Genomic DNA, 16,140 nt, shown 5'->3' with positions numbered 1-16,140 from the left:
GATTAAATGGACAGTGAGTCATTTATAGATGTTCTGAGAACCAGTTGCAATGCATTAAAGAAAAGAAAAGTCCATGTTGCCCTCATGTAGTCCACGTTTACATCTGTTGCTTGGAAGCAACCTCATATTCAACGGAAATACAAAGAAAGCGAACGTAAGGTAAGTTTATTTTCAAAGTGAAAGCATCAAACATGACTTCCACAAAAGCCAATGTAGCTTAATGTGCATTTTTAGACAAGAAACGGAAGCGTTTTGTTTTTATCTGATAGTTTTATTACGTACTTAACACGTACAGAAAAGTAAATTCCCTCGTATTAATCACACATTGCTACCGCACGGGAGTCATGGAAGGTTTTATTTTGAAAAACCTAACCGAAAATCAACATTTAACAGTGGGTGACTTGACGATATTAGCCTTATGATGTTGCTGATGACAGAGACGAGACAACACGGGGGGAACTGTTCAAATTAACCACAACCGTCATCCAGTCAATATACTTCACAGCTGCCGATTCATTGGTGTCAAGTACGGTCAACAACGGGGTGAGCTTCCGGCCAAACGACCTGTTAACTGAGCTAACATTAGCATCAAAACAGATGATTGGTTTGTCTTCAAGGCTAGTTAGCTAGCTGATGTTAGCAGGCTGTTGACATCTGTGTCTTGTTGTCGATATGTCTTTTTTTTTTTTTTTAACCAGTAACATAGCTGTAATTACATTCAATATCTGTCATGTTTAGTAGTAATATTGGTATTGGGAGAATAACAGCTGATCGAAGCGGCCGTTTTGTAGAGGAGGACTGTCAGCAGCAGCCCTGATTGTTTACAAATGGAGAGGTGAGGCTGCAGGCTGTGTTTACAACGTTTCTTTGGCTTTGCAGGGATTTCTTGCTTGGTCCCATGTGCTGAGTTCCATGATAAAATCTATGGCTAACAGTTCGGTAAATAGTGCATTAAATGTCTGTGTTTTGGGTCATTATTTAGGAATGACTTCCTGTTTACCGGCATTGCTGCGAAGTGACAATGGCGTTACATCTCTATCTAAATGGGAGCAGACTGGTCTTCATAGGGCTGATGTAGTTGGAATTTCTGTGCCGACATACATCCTTGAAACACTACCATAATCTATCATAAATAAGCTGTATTTATTTGATGTACCTTTGCCTTATTGGCACTTTAGGAAAAGCTGAAGATGAGGTGATCACTTGCTAACATTTAGCTGCTTCAGAGCTTCAGATCACTTGCCACTGATAACTCTAGAAACGTCCATTCCTGGTTGTGGTTATGAAAACAGTCTATGTGTTTGGCCATCCTGTTTTTGTTTTTTGTAAGAGCTATGGATCCGTTTCTAACCCTCTTAACAAACAGTTGTATGATGTTTTCTGTGGCTGTGTGGTAGCTTTGTACAGTACAGAAAATAACTGTGATGATGGAGGCTACAACGTGTTAAAACGTTGTATTATACATGTTTGCAGTTTGCAGGGATCTGAATGGGAACAGGCTGCACAAAAGGCAACAATCGTGAGGACACGTTAGCTGCCTGGCTTCCATTAAAAGATAGCCATGATCCTCCTTCCTGCTTCAACTGGTAGCACAAAAGAAGAGAAATGAACCAGCGTGACTTTAATGTCTTCTGTCTTCCTCAGATGTAGCTGATGAAATGGAGTATGATGAGAGACTTGCACTTTTCCGCCAAACCCGGCTCAATCCCTTTGATCGCGGAGAGGACGAAGATGGACCTCAAGGAGGAAAGACGCCCCCGCAGCACGGTAAAGTTTGGTGAAAGTCCCTCACAGGCAAATCACGATGCAACCATCTAAGGTGTAGAATATGACCTCACTTTAAGGTCACCTTCCCACTAGTAGTTCAGTTCAAGGAAAGAAAGTATTGTCACCTTAAGGTACAAGTCTGTTCCAAGTACGCTCAATATTTGCTAACCAAGACGTAAACGTGAAATCATCATTTGTTGGACAGTTTTGTGACTGTCAGCCTGCATCATTCACTGACCCACATGGAGAAACTCAAACAAAGTTTGCTCTGGTGACTGACTTCACCGAGCTTGATGACTTGATTCATTTTCTTCATGTCCTGAAGAAAAAGCTGCTTAAGATCATTATTAGTCAAGACTGCAACTGGACCCAATGTGTCATCTGCTACATTTTAATACATGGAGTAGCATTCAGTCACAGGGCAATGCTGGTTTACCCGTTACACTTTCTCATGCATTCGGGAAAATCTCCCATGTAATGATGACGTGTCTAAGTGTAGCTGAAAAAATTGGGACGATGAGGAATTGATGGCTTTCAGCTCTGATCTTGATGATGCAAATTCTGACCTTGGCTTGGAAGTGTGTCTTGCTTACTTTGGGAGACATCCTGCAATTGTTTCAATATTCTGTTATGGGTGGAAAAGGCCAATTAAGCTGGGATTTTATTAGCTTAGTTTTCTATTGAAGTGCCTGTGGTCTGTCATTAGGAAGATAAAAATACTCAGCTCTCTTTGTGTTGTTGAGCTGTGAGAACATCGGGGTAAAATAAGATATTTTATTGATCCATGGGTGGAAAGGGGATGTAGAAATCTGCCTAATGTATAGATTTCCTTGACATTTCCCCTGCTAAACAGATTGGTGCTGCAGTGGGAGGTGTTTTCTGAGATCATGGTTTCTGCTTTTCCAGATGTCAGTTATGTGCTGATGAGGTTGACTCAGGTTCTCCTCTTACATCAATCCTACTAGGTGCTTGGATCATGTCGCTGTAGCTCCCTTGTGACACTGATTTTGACAAATTATTAAATTATTTGCACAGACTAAATTGTTTTCATGAAGTCTGGAACAGATCCTAAGACATTAAGAACAAGCACACTGGACTTTTGTCGTTAACTATAAGCTCAAGGAAAAGGAAGTTGGGAACTGTGCCTGAACCAGAGGAAATGAAAAGCCCAAGTGTAAGCAGCATTTTAATAACACTTCCTGTATTTTAGGACTTGGGAATTAAAGCCATTTTTATGAATCACAGTAACTTTGAGAGACATTCTGTTGGCTGAGCTGATTTCACTGCTGTCATCTGTGTTTTTTTTGCTCCACTGTCACTTCTCTCTGCCACTGATTCACTCAACATGTTTTGTGCTGACGTGTATGCAGGTAACAAATACATTTGTGTGCACATTTTCAGTGAGATGGAGAGTAAGTTATATGTGATTATCGTTGTTTACTATGCATCATGTGACAGATTAGGAATCTAAAGCATTGTTTTCTTTTTGAGTTATTTTCATTTCTTCGCTTCATTTTTCCAGATTTGTTGCAGTTTTTTATTTTCCAAACCAAATGTCATCATACTTTATAATTTCAGTACAGTGTTGATAAGTAGTCGGTATGTGTTTGTGTTGATCTGGCACAGATTTGAATGGACAGACAGATTTGGGTTGACCATAGGGTCATAATCTGCATGGACTGTACCACATATGAAACAGTAGTTGATAGTAGCAGCAGTAGTTGCTCGGGTACAGAAGAAGAATGTTAGCACTGTGGTATGATTGATTTAGGAGCACACCATGTGAATGATTATGGACTGATTGATTGAAAACATGCAGCTGTGAAAGTGATCAGCGCTTCAAAGTTCATCCTGCTTGGTGAGCAGCGGTTTTCATGACACAGTAAGAGTGTGTTTGCCCGCTGACTCGGTTACACATTACCAGAACTGATAAGATGTGTGATTCCTGCAGTTTCCCATTTTGACCTTTGTTCTTCAAGACCTCTTGAGTGGTGACTCATAGTATAGATATTGTCTTGAGAGGCCACAGTCATGAGTGTGAAATTAGCAAGCATGACTGAGTGCACTTCCCAGACCACAGTGTGCATGCTTGCAAGAAGAACAGTGCTTTACTCCACACTGCTCTCTTTTCAGAAGCAAGGCCTGAGCTGTTCTCTGGGACCAGAACCCACAGTTCAGATCGGACCATGGACCTCGGTCTAGCTGAGGACCACTTCTCAAGGCCTATGGTAAGTAAAACTCTGTTCGTCCTTTCCACACATAATGAAATGTTGTAAAACTCAAAGTACATTCTTTCTGTTCAGTGTATGTGGAGACATGCTTTTGCTCTTGTTCACCTTTTACAGGGTTCTTTTGTGGCGTCCGACATTGAACAGCTGAAACTGGCCATCGAGGAGTGTAAGAAGCTGATCTTGGAGCTGCCAGAACACTCAGAGAGACAGAAAGACACTGTGGTCAAACTTATCCACCTTCGTCTCAAACTGCAGGAGCTTAAGGTTGGAACTGAGCCAATGGAAAAGTGCACAGTATTCTATGGTAGCTGTTGGTGCTTGCTCAGTGGGACAGTTGAGACGAATTCATAATTGACTAATTTGACCTGCATACTCTTGATTTTGCAGCATGCACTGCTGTACACAAATATTTGCAGATAGAAATGTATCATGTAAAGCTTGTCTTTTTACTGTATTTCTGGAGAGGCATTTCCTTTAACTAATGCTGCGTTCAAGTGTATTTGGAAAATATACAATTTAGGGATTAGAATAACCTAATGGGTGCACTAGTTTTGGAGGTAAATTTAAATGGTCTTCTAGTTGGTCTTTGCAGAGACATGATGCTTATGGGTGGAGATCGGTGTCCGAGAAGTTTGTGAGAAATCCTACTGGGGCTACTGAGTGTTCAAAGCCTTTCTTCGGATTTTATTGTATCACTTTTGGCCCTGTATGAGATAACTGAGAGGAAGCATTGCAGATGCTCTTGGAGACTGATAAGGAGTCAAAGGAGTGTGTGGAGATCAGTAACTCCCTGCAGAAGGTCCTCATGTTTCAGATATCACAGTTTCTGCTTCTTGAGAGTTTTTTTAAAGTACATAAAGTACAATCTTACTTACAATCTAGTGTCTTGCAGGACAACCCAACTTGAATGCATTTTGTGGAAAACAGAACCTTAGTGATTTTCTGTGTCATTTCGGAGCTGTTTTTCTTTTCCTTTTTTTGAGGCGGTTTGTGTGTGTATTGATGTATTTGCTCTAGCCAGGCCCACCCTTGGTGCTTTTGTGGCCCTAGCAGGGTTTTCTTTTGGGGCACCTCTCCATGAATTAATGGCTCAGTGATTTCTCCACATTTACCATACCTCTGGTATCACTGATAAAACATGCTGGAAATATTTGAGGCTGCAGCTCAGTCACTTAGCTTGTGTCTTAGTTTCCACATCCTCTTATACAGGATTCTTATGGATATTATGTGAGTTTGAACCATATCGTGTGAAGCAGCTGAATGTCATATACAATGCTGTGTACTATAGGGAATTTTCCCAGAGCAGTTTGTGTTCTATATCGTAATATAGCTCCACTGTAGTGTCTCATCTTATGCAAGTTGAACAGACTAATGTTTTGTCTTTGAGGCTTCAGGGAGGATCACATGGCAAGAATAGAAGAGCTATGAAAATGTGGCTTGAAAAAAATGTTTGCCAAGATAATCTTTCCTCACAGTTGTTTTTAATCTGTGAAACAGATTGAAATAATTGCCAGATTAACTTTGTCAAAAATAATTTTCCTAAAAATGTAGACAATGCACAAAACCACAGAATACAATAATAAAACATACGTAAAGACAGATTTCATAGAATGCATGAAAACAAGTAGAATACAATAATTTAAAAGAAGTGCAGCGATGCATAAGTGGAGGCAAAGTATCGTATGTTGTTGTAATACTCATTTCGGCCACAAGGGGCGGAAGTGCACCACACATTGGAGAAGTTTGCTTCTGCCAGAAAGCCTAAACCTAATTATTACCTAAAGCCTAATTATTACCAGAAAGCCTAAACCTAATTATATTTAGTTATGCACTTGTGCGGAAGTCTGTGAAAGTACTGTGTACATATTTTGCGTTAATCCATATGTTTTACAAGCCTACATGAACTGTGCTATGTCTCTGTTGGCGGTCTTAGTGATATTTTTTTTTTTAATTTTGCCTCTTGAAAGGACCCTGAAGAGGATGAGCCTAATCTGAGAATCCTATTGGAGCACCGCTTTTCCAAGGAAAAGAGCAAAAGTGTGAAACAGACCTGTGACAAGTGTAGCACTATCATCTGGGGCCTTATCCAGACTTGGTACACCTGCACAGGTGAGACACACCATGCAATGTATCCATCTCATACAACAGTGTGGAGATATTTTAGGAACAAACTTGTAAAACATGCCATTGTGCATGGATTGGGATGTTTTAAGGGCTTACAGACAAAAAATCAGACCTCCAAACAAGATCATACTAAGTCAATTTGATTGTCCTTTTGTGTGCTCTTGAACCTTCATGCACAGGGTAACAATATGGTACCTCCTCAAACACTCATTCATTCATTTTATATTGTCATATTTCCATCTGATTTTCTCAGAATTTATTTCCTGAATTGTGGACTCAGAGGGAACATCCTCATACAGCTCACTATAACCCACTGGGTATAGTGATAATGCCATTGCACAAAGAACAAGTTGTCATGCCAAGTGATTATCCCTTTCTTGTTTCAGGTTGCTATTATCGTTGCCATAGTAAGTGTATGAACATGATCACCAAGCCCTGTGTCAGGTCAAAGGTCAGCCACCAGTCAGAGTATGAGCTCAGCATCTGCCCGGAGATCGGACTAGACCGGCAAGACTACCGTTGTGCAGAATGTCGCACTCCTATTTCACTGAGTGAGTAGAAGTGTACTGTTTTGGCTTATGTTTGCCGAGTTGAAATAGAGAAACGGAGGATTTAAAAGCAACATGATGCATGATTGAAACTCATTGAAGTGATGTGCACACTGTCGTGAATAAGCTTACTATACAGATATCAAGAAGTAGCTCAAGTACTGAGCTGTAGGAATAGCACATATGTAACATGGAACATTTTCTTGAGGAAATCTTTATTCTCACCTACATATTTAAATACTGTGCCACATTTATCTTGTAGGGGGCGTGCCAAGTGAAGCCAGACAGTGTGACTACACAGGCCAGTATTACTGTAGCGCATGCCACTGGAATGACACAGCCATCGTCCCAGCTCGTGTCATCCACAACTGGGAGTTTGAGCCACGCAAGGTACCCTTAACAGCACAACTTCATCTTCAACTTTTATATCAATCTATGAGACTTCCTGTCAAGTTTTCCCCCTTTAAAACAGGAGGTGCAACTGCACTCTTACAGATATCACTGCTAAACATCAAAACTGGTCAGAATTCAATTACAGAAGCACCAAATTAAGTTAAGCAGGCACTCCACCAATTTCACATGTCAAAATTAATTTAATTTATTTGACACGAAGGGTGCTTCTGTTTTTGTAGTTTTTGCAGCCCAAAAGTGGACCCAAATACAGGACACCAGGCGAGCTGGTGGAAGAAACAAAAGGCAAGCTTTAATAAACATAAAGCCAATTCCAGTTGACAAAACAGACAAGCAACAAAGTCTGAGGGAGCAGGTTGAGGAAAATCCCAGAGCTCAGAGGAAATACAGAAACTGAGCTAAGAACAGACTGTGATGGAACACAGGCAAGAACACTGACGAGGGACGCTCGTCAGAATACAGAACCTGGAAACAGACCACCTGACAACTGAAAGAAGGAAAACACACCGACTTAATTCACAATACAATACACAGCACACAATACACAAAGAAGTAAGTAAGAAATGAAACAGGTGACACAGAAAACAGGCGGGAAAAAGACACAGGCAGGAAACAAAGCAAAATAGGAGTTAGGAGTCAGACTAAGCAAACCCCAGGACCATGACAGCAACGCAACCAGTGAAAAGTCTTACTGTGTGGCTCAAGGAGAAAACTTTCTTAAGGGCTTCAGCTAAATGTGTCACTTATTGAATTATATTCAGGTCAACCCAGGTCAGGACGCCTGACCTGTTCAGGCTGTCTGTCAGTGCAGGCCTATCCGCTGTCATTGTGTTGGTATGAAAGCGATATGAGTGTGTTCATGTGTCGTCTGTGCTCTGACAGTGTGTCTCTTTTTCAGGTTTGCCGCTCCTCGATGCGCTACCTGGCCCTGATGATGTCACGACCTGTGCTGAAGCTCAAAGAAATCAACCCGCTGCTATTCAACTTTGTGGAGGAACTGGTTGAGATCAGGGTGGGTAGCTTCAGTTTTTTGGAGGCCCTGCAAGAAGTTGCACAGTTTGAAGTGTAGATAAAACAAAGTTAGCCGCTCTGATTATCATTGACTGTCATGTTCTCAGTTTTAACCTGGAATTCCTCCTAAAATAATTTAACCTTGACACCTTTGTTTGAGTTACTGTTTGGTCACCCACACAATGTGTGTGTGCATTCATGCGTATCTGTGTGGGTTTTCCTTCACAGAAACTCCGTCAAGATATTCTGTTGATGAAACCATATTTTATTACCTGTAAAGAGGCCATGGAGGCTCGGCTATTACTACAGGTCAGCATTTATCCATTCACCACAAACTGACCAGCGACCAGTAAGTAATGTTACAGCAGCACCACCATGTGGTGAAAGTGGAGAGCTTGCGCTGCATCAGGAAAAGTTCCTGTCGCAAAATTGAGACAGTAATGTGTGATATTGGTCAAGTAAACTGGAGTATTCGTGAAACATGTTCTGTATCAGCTCAGATGCTTTTTATAATTTGTCCATCTGGTTTTTCAAGTTCAGGTATTTTTATTTGTCATGTGCACAACAGTTATAATGAAGCACCTCTTTATTCTCGGGCTCCGTCCATGTCATGAAATTATTTACACATTTACGCTCAGCAAGGTTGGATCTTCCAGTATGCAGGTAGCATAATGTTTCATGATGCTATAACACATTTTCATAGTTTTGCGTTGCATTTGTTGTCCTCAGCTACAAGACCGGCAGCACTTTGTGGAGAATGACGACATGTACTCACTACAGGATTTGATTGACATCTCCAGTGGCAGACTCAGCTGCTCCCTCACAGAGATCCACACCACATTTGCTAAGCACATCAAACTGGACTGTGATGTGAGCTCACACATGAAGCACAAAGAAAAATACTCATAACTTCTCTTTGTTAGTTAGTGTGTTGCCTCTGTATGCATCACACAGCCTAATCTTGTAGCAGCTCTATCATGCAATAGATGCAAATTGGCAGTTATATTAATTGCTAAGGGAATAGAAAACATATAACCTTACTCAAACCCTGACTTTCTGTCTTTGCTTGCTTGTGTGTGTGTGTGTGTGTGTGCGCGTGCTGTGTATGTGTGCGTGTATGTATAGCGCTGTCAGGCCAAAGGATTTGTGTGTGAGCTGTGTAAGGAAGGAGACATCCTCTTCCCGTTTGACAGTCACACCTCAGTCTGCCACGAGTGCTCTGCTGTCTTCCACAGGTCAGTCGCCACCAACCAGTCAGACTAACAAATACAGCAAGTTATGTGATCGTTCAGAATTTATTGAGCTTACACATACACACAGAAAAATAGAAACTTTGACATAACAGGTACTAACTACTAAAGCTTCAGCACTGAGAGGTGAGTGTGAGAGAGGTGTGTTCCCCTCTTTTTGTGGGGAGTTGCTAGTACCCCCAAAGATGTCCAGTTATTGGGCTAATTTAGTCTAAGATCACCAGTTAACATATCTCCAAGTTGCATGCAGAAATATAAGAAAGGCATGAAGGAGCTTGTCCCACTCAGCAGACTGTACGTAGCAAAACAGTACAACTGAGCTAGAATGAAAAACACCACTTAATGCAAATGGACATCACTAATACGATTACCTAACAGAAATTGCTGGTGTTTGTTATGCGTCCCTTTAGAGATTGTTACTATGACAACTCCACAACTTGTCCACGTTGTGCCCGAATGACTGAGCGCAAACAGGACGACGATGTGAAAGATGCTTAACTCTGCAGAGGACCACCCGATGTTACTGGATGTTGTGCTTTGCCTCATGTGGCGCTCAAGACAGTCCGATAGAAGACTGGCTTTTCATCTTTGTCCTTGTTTTGCTTTGTGCATATGTTTATATGTTTATACTGGAGTGTCTTTATCTTCCTGTGCACTACATAATGAGCAGGGTACCAAGAAAAACCAACACACACACACACACACACACACACACACACACACCTTTTTAATCCATACTCATATTGGATGTACTGAACACTGTATGTGTGTTTGTGAGTGACTTGCATTGGTGTGTGTGTGCGTGTGCTTGTATAAATGTAGAAAATAAATGCCCTGTAGAGAAAAGCCACCTTACCAGTAGGTGCGTATGCATGCAGGAGTTGAATACTAACTCGTTACAAGCCTCGACTGCATTAACCTACACTGCCAACTTTTCTGAACACTTATCTTTAAAGTTGCCATATACAGAAAATGGTTTTGAATTTTAAGGATTGTAACTCCAGCTCCCAGCCAAAATCACAAAAATTAGATTAACCAGAAATTTGCCTTTCAGCTTCCAGTTGTATATTCCACATACATTCCATCATCTGTTCCAACACTTTTTAGCTCATGTATTGTCACTAAAGCAGGTCATACTCGTCCTCCAGTCATGTTACATGCCTATTTTTTCTCTCACTGTCATTTAAGTCTTCCTGGATAGTGGAAAAAATGAAATGGCTTACAATTGCTTGTCAAGAAAGGTTGTGTATGTACAATCATTAAAGCCATGATTTGAAATAAAAATACCTACATTGGCAAAACTATATATCAAAGGATGCATTTCCCGTATATATATTATCGTAAGGAGAATTGTTTATCTAAAAAAAAAAAAAGGAATATGGGAGTTAAATGTGTTTTCCTTTTATTCAAAACTGTGAACTCATTGTAGACTGTTTGATTTGTGTTTAATCTGTTTCAGTCTAGTGCAGCGTGTTGCAAATAGATACTCATGAACATTGTGTGCCTAAGATTGTCAGGTTGTACAGCTGTTATCCAAACATCTTAATACACTTAACCATCATGTTAATGGTTTCAGTCTTAAAGTACATATAGCACATTTTGTCCAGAGATTGCAAAGATGTTATGCGACACCTTTGGTAATGTGTAAATGTTGACCTCAAGTATTTGTTTTAAAATAATGAGTTTTGGCTGTGTTATCTTTCAGCATGATGTACTGTATTTTTCTTTTTCAAACTAATGGACATACATGGTATAAAAGTCATGCCCTGTTGGAAAACATGTTGGAGTAGTGCATGAATAAAAGTGATGAAATGCATTAAAGCTGTGTTGTGTTCATATTGAGTTCACCTATTCTATGACATGGTGTGTAAAACTCTGCCTGAACTAAAACAATAAAATGGTGATAAAAATAAAGATTGATCACACTCAGTATTGGCAGACACTCAGCATCCCTTGTTTTGACTCAGCCATTTAATTTAAATATTGATAGATGTCACTTTAAGCACAGGCTCTGCCTCAGGGGCATCCTACCCTCCTGACCGGTCCCCTGAAGCCTCTGCAACTCTGCCTGGTAATCAATCCATGTTCTATTGTGTTAAATAGTACAATCTGTTTTACAAATGCCAACAAAAGAGCACCAAAATGCAAGATTGGCCTATGCTATTACTCTCTAATAGTGAAGTGTTTGTTAATACTCTATTTTAATCATATGTGGTACATACACCCCCCCCACACACACACACAAAAGTACACAAAGTACTTCAAAACTGCACAGTACTTCAGTAAATGTCAGTAACTATCGCCACTGGTTAGTCTATATAACCAAGTTGTGTGTTGTGGCAACATTGTGGATCAGTCACGCCTACTTGGTCGCTTCAAATGGGAAGCTGATGCCAAGTGTACTGGAGCATCAAGAAAGAAAAAGTCCCAGCTGTCACATGCACTCGACTCGTGAATCTGATATGTCCTACAGCACACGGTACTTAAATGCAGCATATTACAATAGGCTGTTTACTTTGGTTTGCTCACGAGCGCCGGACGAAGCGGCCGGGTGCAGAGCAGCGGGAGGGAGCAGGGGGGAGACGACAGCGCGCACAAGTTTGTACCGTGTGCACAAACACGAAAACACTGAGAAACGTTACTCACTCATGACTGCTGTTGGCAAATACAGCTGTCCCTGAGCTGAAACCAATGTTTAGCTTCAACTGTTAAACCCCATCAGAACATTGACTTTTTCTATTACCAACACAAAATAACAAAACCTTAAAACTATAACTTTATGAGCCCCTACAGCTCACAAAGTTTCCGGAAATACAAAAGTCCTCCAGAATAAAATGAGGGATTTATTATGAGTGAATGAACAAAAGTGTAATTCAGTATTGGATCGTTACACTAGTTAAATGAAAACACACACTAATGAGTGGTGACCCATTTGACATGTGTAATGTAAAATTGCCTTCTATAATTTCCTGCTGGAGGTAATATACAGCCAGTGAGGCAGACAAAGCAGTGTATTGATTATCAACTGTACAACTCCTCTTTGATTGTGATGAATAACGCAGAAGTTGGTTAATGTGATAATAATTCTACCAAAACCAAAGAAGAAAACAAGCGGGACTTGAACATCTTCTGATTTTGACATGGTTTCACTTTCACTGGCCGATTGTCTATTATGTGGATTTTTTTTCCTTGGATATTTATTTATTTATTTATTTGGAGCTTTCATTAAGTGAGTAAAAATACCTCATTCCAGTATTTTACATAGTATGCCCCAGAGACACCTTTTATTTCGAGGGAGTCAATTTATCGGAAGTCTCTGCCGTACTCTGAATGCATCTTGACTAAACTCTCCTCCACATTCTTCCTCCAGTTTGTAAATACGTGCGCAAACTCAGCACATGACTCATGACTGCGCACTGCAATTTGTGCTCACGGATTTCCACATTGAAACGGGTGAATTTTCACCATATAATCCCAGTGGTTACTCGCTGACCTCACACATGTAAAAAACAATATTTGAAAAAATATTTGAAAACTATGTTGTTCTAATGAGAAATGTTGGTGGCATTTCGAGTCCCTGTTTAGAACTGAAAAAGAAATAATGCGGGATATCTGTGAATTTTCGTAACCTGCGTTCTCTCTTGTGTCATATACAATCATGTAAACACGTTAATTACTTTGGGGTTTAGAGTCCCCAGAGGAACAAATGGGCCCCCGGTGCCACAACTTTGTTTTCAATCTGCATCTAAATTGACCTCCGCCTGACAGTCTCTCTGTTCCCACTCCTGGATGGTTAACCAAGAAGCCGTGTGCACAAACCTCTTTGTAATCATCCACTACGTGCCGGCGTGCACCATGACATGGCGCATTTTGCACCCGGTCTTGTTATTCCCAGGAAACTATAAAACAGCTGCCCCCTTCATTGACAACCAAAACACGGGCTCTTCTGAACCTGCAGACGCGGAATCTTCACACGAAGACACCTCGACATCAACAGAAACATGGACCCTTGTGATTGCTCAAAGAGTAAGTGTTCTCCCTCTCTCTTCGCTCATAGTTGTGGTGTTTTATTTAACCATTAGCGGACAGCATGAAACTGATCTGGCGAGATGTTTTATTTTCTAGGTGGATCCTGCAAATGCGGAGGATCCTGCTCCTGCACAAACTGTTCCTGCACCACCTGCAAAAAGAGTAAGTCCGATAACATCCTCGCATCGTGAGGAGTCGTGCCTTAAGCCACTCTGAGCGGCTGTTTGATGCACTACATCCTAACAGTCGAGTCTTTATCTGTCTCCCTGTTCATTAATGGTTTTATTTCCTTAGGATTCTCTGAAGGTAGCGTAATGGTCATATCTCTGAAACATCTTAATGCTTGTAGTTTATAGCTGAAATCACCTTTTTCCAGAAGACATAAGCGACTGCCCAGGTGGCTCAAATTGACTTAATCAGCTACAACGTAAAGGTGTAAATAATATCCCACTCCACTAAGTTGACCATGTTTAGCCTCTAAACGTGCTCTGTGGATGGCGTCAGCTGTCCGTCTTTCTCGGTAGCAGATAACATGACTGCTGGTGTGTCACTGTTTCTCACTGCAGGCTGCTGCTCATGCTGCCCATCCGGCTGCAGCAAGTGCGCCTCAGGCTGCGTGTGCAAAGGGAAGACATGCGACACAAGTTGCTGCCAATGAAGCCTCAACATCAGCCAGCCTTCTACTGCCCACGTGATGGCGCCACTGTGAACCCTTTTGAATCTATTGCAGTTGCTTATGTCTACGGAGATTTTCTTGTCTTTTTTTCTCTACTTGTATTAAAATAAAACGTGGATGTGTTTTTGTTCAAGGGTGTATGCCTTATTTCAACATGGGGGGGGCATTGACTCAAATCTGAGCATCAAACCCTAACTTCCTGCATTCTGGTGAGGGTTTTTGTTTTAGATCAATTTAAGGTGAATGCCTTTTGTGGGGGACACACAGCTACTTTAAATATGAATGCGGCATCAAGGCAATGACATCATTCTGGTAGACGGGGGAGCAAAACGCGCTGGTTTGTATTTCGTTAGCCCCATCACGATCATCTGGGTGGCACTAACGATGCAGTGAGGGCACCTTGCAAAATAGTGTTGGGGAGAGCTTGTTTTTGTGGTGGAACACTTGCATGTGCGAGTCAAGGCCTGGCATTAAGACACCTTGATAATATCAAAACTGACCAGTTTCAGAGTGAAGACTAGTTGCTGGGAAGCTGTGGGGTCTTTGAAAACAGCAACATACAGAAGGCAGACAATGCCGACTGAACTTTGCCAGTGGCAGGGTTACACCAACAACCTACTTCCTGTGATGCCGACCAGTTGCCCTGTGTAACCTCATACCTCGTAGGACCTGCTGTAGCCAGTTTGTGTGTTTTATACTGTACATCGATATAGGCTACCAACTTATCACACTGTCAGCAAGATTTTCTGCCATTGAATCAGGCTTTTAACATGTGGAGGGACTTGTACATGTCTGTGTTTGAAAAACAGACAATAGGAACGCCCTCTCTCTGAAATGACCTGTGATTGGCCAAAGTCTCCCTTCACAGATTTTTTAAAGCCTGAAAATAACCATAAAGGAGTTGCAAAAGTCTGGTTGTCTCTCAGGCCACTTGAATTACAATATGCTGAAAGGTTATTCTGGACTTTTTGGCCAGTGATGCCAAAACAGTCTACCCTAGCTTTAATTTATGAACCCCTGCACTTTAATGGCTCATGTTCAAAACTACCTGCACATTCAAAACATATCCCACACATCTGTGTTTTTGGAATGATTTTTATAAATTGTATCCTGTACATCTCAACTATGTTACTGAAGCTGACAGAAAACAAGCCTCTAAATATGTGTTCTACATGTTCATGTTCTAAATAGTTGGTCCAGTCAAGTTTATTTATATAGCACATATCATATACCGGCGTAGACTCTAGGAAAAAGTCATATATGACAAAACCATAAGAATATATAAGATAAGGAATTACATAAATAAAAACATTTAAGATAAAACTAGATAAGAAGGTATTACAATAAAAATAGGATAATATATTACATCCATAAATACAAAAGATAAAAACATATGGGATAAGAAAGTAGTACAATAAAAAGAGAATAAGATAAGAAGGTATTATTATTACTGTTGTTCTTATCAAAAAGGTAAGGGAATAATAATAATAATGCTGATTCTAAGATAGAAGTTGTATCCTTTAACTACACACTTTTAACCTAACTAAAAGTATGCAAAAAAGACATGTTTTTAGTCTGCCTTTAAAAGAAGACACTGTTGTAACAGACCTTGGTCCATGTGGAAGAGAGCTGGACCGTCATGACTGCAGGCACCATGAGCTGATTTAGAACTCACGGAGGAGAGCTTCAATTGATCTAAGACATCTGTCAAGGATAAAGGAGCTAAGCCAGACATAGATTTAAAAACAACAAGAGATATTTTAAAATCAGTTTTACTGGGAGCCAGTGAAGAGAAGTTAAAATACGGAGTGATGTGTTCAAACCTTTTGGTTTTAGCTAATACTTTTGATGCAGCTTCTGAATGAGCTGGGGTACATGTAAAACCGACAGTCATTATGCAACATCATATAAAGTACAGTATGTCCTATGTCATACCAAAAAATTAAAACAAAGATTCAAATCAAATCATTATATAGCCCCATGTCTGCAGCACAAAATATATAGGTAATACGCAGTCAAAATATTGCAATATATTGCAATATGAGCACAGAATGAACCCAGTGAACTCACCAGTAACATATGGCAGAAAAAAA

General features: G+C 40.6%; 2 protein-coding genes across 3 annotated transcripts; both read left to right on the top strand.

Annotated features, from left to right (window-relative positions):
• The first annotated feature begins 391 nt into the window (after nt 1-391).
• Nucleotides 392-11,283, top strand: def8 (differentially expressed in FDCP 8 homolog). Of its 2 annotated transcripts, none has more exons than XM_076727190.1 (12): nt 392-543; nt 1,645-1,767; nt 3,901-3,995; nt 4,113-4,262; nt 5,966-6,107; nt 6,509-6,673; nt 6,933-7,060; nt 7,980-8,093; nt 8,321-8,401; nt 8,822-8,962; nt 9,218-9,327; nt 9,753-11,283. In XM_076727190.1, exons 2-12 carry the CDS (start codon nt 1,659-1,661, stop codon nt 9,838-9,840), a joined length of 1,323 nt encoding a protein of 440 aa, XP_076583305.1. In that variant the 5' UTR covers nt 392-543; nt 1,645-1,658; the 3' UTR covers nt 9,841-11,283. The 2 variants fall into 2 exon arrangements, with proteins under 2 accessions (XP_076583305.1, XP_076583312.1); XM_076727197.1 differs by lacking the exon at nt 392-543 and adding an exon at nt 721-835.
• A 1,927-nt stretch (nt 11,284-13,210) lies between these two features.
• On the top strand, nt 13,211-14,180 carry mt2 (metallothionein 2). The gene is made up of 3 exons (XM_076727178.1): nt 13,211-13,368; nt 13,468-13,533; nt 13,938-14,180. Exons 1-3 carry the CDS (start codon nt 13,344-13,346, stop codon nt 14,027-14,029), a joined length of 183 nt encoding a protein of 60 aa, XP_076583293.1. The 5' UTR covers nt 13,211-13,343; the 3' UTR covers nt 14,030-14,180.
• Nucleotides 14,181-16,140: the final 1,960 nt, after the last annotated feature.

The sequence above is a fragment of the Chaetodon auriga genome, chromosome 1 (assembly GCF_051107435.1).
Source record: "Chaetodon auriga isolate fChaAug3 chromosome 1, fChaAug3.hap1, whole genome shotgun sequence".
NCBI classification, from domain to species: Eukaryota; Metazoa; Chordata; class Actinopteri; order Chaetodontiformes; family Chaetodontidae; genus Chaetodon; species Chaetodon auriga.
The sequence above is the reverse complement of the archived record's forward strand: the minus strand, read 5'-3'. Positions and strand labels throughout refer to the sequence as shown.